This window comes from Bactrocera dorsalis, unplaced genomic scaffold (genome assembly GCF_023373825.1).
Source record: "Bactrocera dorsalis isolate Fly_Bdor unplaced genomic scaffold, ASM2337382v1 BdCtg459, whole genome shotgun sequence".
NCBI lineage: Eukaryota > Metazoa > Arthropoda > Insecta > Diptera > Tephritidae > Bactrocera > Bactrocera dorsalis.
In genome coordinates this window covers 5,949-9,636 of record NW_026038510.1, presented here as the reverse complement: position 1 = coordinate 9,636, position 3,688 = coordinate 5,949, and the positions used below count along the sequence as shown (strand labels likewise).

Here is a 3,688-nt window from a genome sequence, read left to right as displayed (position 1 = left end):
CTAAAATCGGTTCAGTAGAAGAAGGAAGGGAAGGGAAGATTTTCGTAGATTTGTCTAAGAACCTATTTTAATATTATTATTTTCTCTATACACCCTAATATATATGTTGGATATACATGGATATATAGGTACAGGTACATAAGGCAAGTTGAACATCCCAAAATACTGCAGATTTTAAAACAATTTTGATAAGATTTGTCTGCTGTATTGCATTCACGGTGATTAGAAAACTATGAGTAGCCATAAAAAATGCTGTGTCTAAGCGGTATCTGTTAAACCTCTTGTATGGGTAAATAAATTGAGATCATAAAACAAAGTACTAAATATAAAACTAAAATATTAAAGAATCTCTCAAATGTGCTTATTCTGAACTATTTTATAACAGTATCTTCATCTCTTTTGAAAAACAATTAACGATTTAATTCCATTCTAGCGCAAATCGCTGAAAGGCCAACCGAATTGAATCCTTTTCGCAATCCAAATGGATGGAAGGATACCGACAATGCAGAATACAAAAATGAAGAATATCAGAACACTTCATTTACAGCTAATGAATACGACGGACGATATCAACAAACGGATGGATTCAGGTAAATATAAAAATAGAGACTGACTAAGATTGACTGTCGTATAGTGTCGACATGACATGATTTATTAATAATGATAGGATTCATCGAAGACGTTACACTGATTAAAGCAATCGTCAAACTTTTTGATGCCATTTGTAGGACATACCAATGTTTGTTTCGAAATATTTCTCAGTCTCTTCGCATTCTTCTGAGAAAAAAATTTCTTAAGATCTGAGAATAAGAAAAGTACTTCTGTGCCCTGATTTGTAAGAACGATTCATACAATATTTAGGCGTTTCAGTTGATTTGTGAATTGATCGATTAAGTGCACCCACGTTGCGTAGAGTTTTAACTCCATCCTCAAATATGTTTGACCAATATGTTAAACGTTCTTTCGAAGCGTCACCTCGATTAACCTCATTTTATAGCACCAAAAATCATTTTATGCATTACTTCTACTAAATTTAGCAAACTTCTTCCAGAAACAGACCGACAAACCGACACTAAAAAAATGATTTCTACATACACCAATTTTTAAGCTATTTGATGGAGATGTAGACAGACAGACGGACATGGATAAATCGACTCATCCCGTATAACTTCTCCGATGTTTCCTTCTGGATGTTATAAACTTCGGCGCAAACTTAATATAACCTGTTTATTTACTAATGTACATAGTATCTAAAATGAACTGAAATTTGATGATAAAAAAGTAAAGAAGTTCGGATTGTAACCGAACACTTTATACTCTTGCCATGACGTTGAATTTGTATACTGTAAAAAGTTTGTTATATGGGAAGTAGCTGTAGTAACGTACAATAATACATAAATAACCTCACACAACAAATTTAGTTGAAATTGGTGAAATAGTTCCTAAGATATAGAATTTCGAATTCCTATTCCAATTTTTCAAAGAAGAAGATACTTCGTACTTATTTAGTCTTCTTAAAAAATAATATTACGATTCTTACAGAAACTTTTTTATGTCTTTAAGGCAGTGTACACAAATTTATAAATTTATTCTTAACTCTCATGTGATGTCCCTAAATTGTGTGATTTATGTATATCTCGTGCCGTTACTCATTGTTTAACTCTTGTTATTCTTTAGAGTAGTGAACAATAATCATTTTCTATTTAACCTGAAATGTAAAGAGAAAAATAAAATAATTTTGTTTTTCTTTCAGACAAGGAAGTGTAGCTTCAGAGGGCAGCTCATTTGTGTGCGAAGGTGAAGGTGGCGGTGGTACAAATATCGATGAATTTCAGGCCGCTTGGAATGTCACCAATGCGATTCAAGGAATGTTCATCGTCTCGTTGCCGTTTGCTGTACTGCACGGCGGTTATTGGGCTATCATAGCAATGGTCGGCATAGCATACATTTGCTGCTATACGGGAAAAGTGTTGGTGCAGTGCTTGTATGAACCCGACCCGAACACCGGCCAAATGATACGAGTTCGTGACAGCTATGTTGCCATTGCAAAGGTTTGTTTTGGACCAAAATTGGGTGCTCGTGCCGTTAGCATTGCCCAATTGATTGAGTTGTTAATGACATGTATTTTGTATGTAGTGGTGTGTGGGGATTTATTGGCAGGCACCTACCCTCAAGGTTCTTTTGACTCTCGATCTTGGATGATGTTCGTGGGAATATTCTTGTTGCCAATGGGTTTTTTGAAATCTCTGAAAATGGTATCGACACTCTCATTCTGGTGCACCATGTCTCACATTGTTATTAATGCCATTATTTTGGGCTATTGCATATTACAGATTGGGGAATGGGGTTGGTCCAAAGTACGATGGAGCATTGATATGGAAAACTTTCCAATATCATTGGGCGTGATTGTTTTCTCATACACATCGCAAATATTTTTGCCTTCACTAGAAGGCAGTATGATCGATCGTTCTAAATTCAACTGGATGTTGGATTGGTCACATATAGCAGCAGCGATTTTTAAAGCCGGTTTTGGCTACATTTGCTTCCTCACTTTCCAAGATGATACACAGCAAGTAATTACAAACAATCTGCACTCACAGGGTTTTAAAGGATTGGTGAATTTCTTTTTGGTTATAAAGGCACTACTTAGCTATCCTTTGCCCTATTACGCTGCCTGCGAACTACTTGAACGTAATTTCTTCAGAGGGCCACCAAAAACGAAATTTCCTACAATATGGCATTTGGATGGGGAACTAAAAGTTTGGGGCCTCGGATTTCGAGTCGGTGTGATAGTTGCAACAATTATGATGGCTATTTTCATACCACATTTTTCAATTCTTATGGGTTTCATTGGTAGCTTCACCGGGACTATGCTGAGCTTTATCTGGCCTTGTTATTTCCATTTGAAAATCAAAGGCCATCTATTGGATCAAAAGGAAGTTGCAAAGGATTACCTCATCATCGCTCTGGGAGTCTTGTTTGGCGTAATAGGCATTTACGATTCTGGCAATGCATTAATTAACGCCTTTGAATTGGGGCTACCATTTTAAGAGGGTCACCTTTACTAGGTACAAATACTATAGAATATTCCATAAGATTCCTCGGTGGGTCATTAAATAAAAAATAATATTGGAAAGCACAGATCGTATGTTGCCAAGGTGAACGAACTCATGAAATTTGTTTCGGCATTCCATATAAAAAAAACTATTATAAGTATGTATTTGGGGATATCTATGTTGCATTAAGAAATTAATTAAATTTGCTTAGTATTTACTTAAACGATAAGTCAAAACCGACAATTCGAACAAAATGAAACGAAAACGAAGTCTTCCAAAATAATGTTGTAAATGAGATATTTCATAAACATTATATAAATACCTATTTATAATTATACAAAGTAAGATAGCCTGCAAAATGAAAAGTGAAAAATGTCTTCCAAAACGATTTAACACATACATATATATACATACATATGTATATAATGTAATAATACTTATTTACATAGAAATAATCCAAATGCACGCAGATGTAAGTATGTATGTGTGTATAGTTTAAGATTAAAGTTGAAACATGTCTTCCATGATAATTGTATCAAATATTATAGATAGATCTTATATACATACATGTACATGTATTAAATTATATGGATAATTTTTTTAATGTTCAAATACATTAAAAGTATAGCCTT

The 3,688-nt window shown here is 34.3% G+C and overlaps 1 protein-coding gene across 2 annotated transcripts; it reads left to right on the top strand.

The window, feature by feature from the left end:
• Positions 1-433: 433 nt before the first annotated feature.
• LOC105225399 (vesicular inhibitory amino acid transporter) lies at positions 434-3,688 on the top strand (the record flags this gene model as incomplete). Of its 2 annotated transcripts, XM_049462291.1 has the most annotated exon segments (3): positions 434-590; positions 1,754-2,051; positions 2,137-2,255. In XM_049462291.1, coding segments are annotated over 3 exon segments (521 nt in total), but the record flags the coding sequence as incomplete, so codon positions are not given.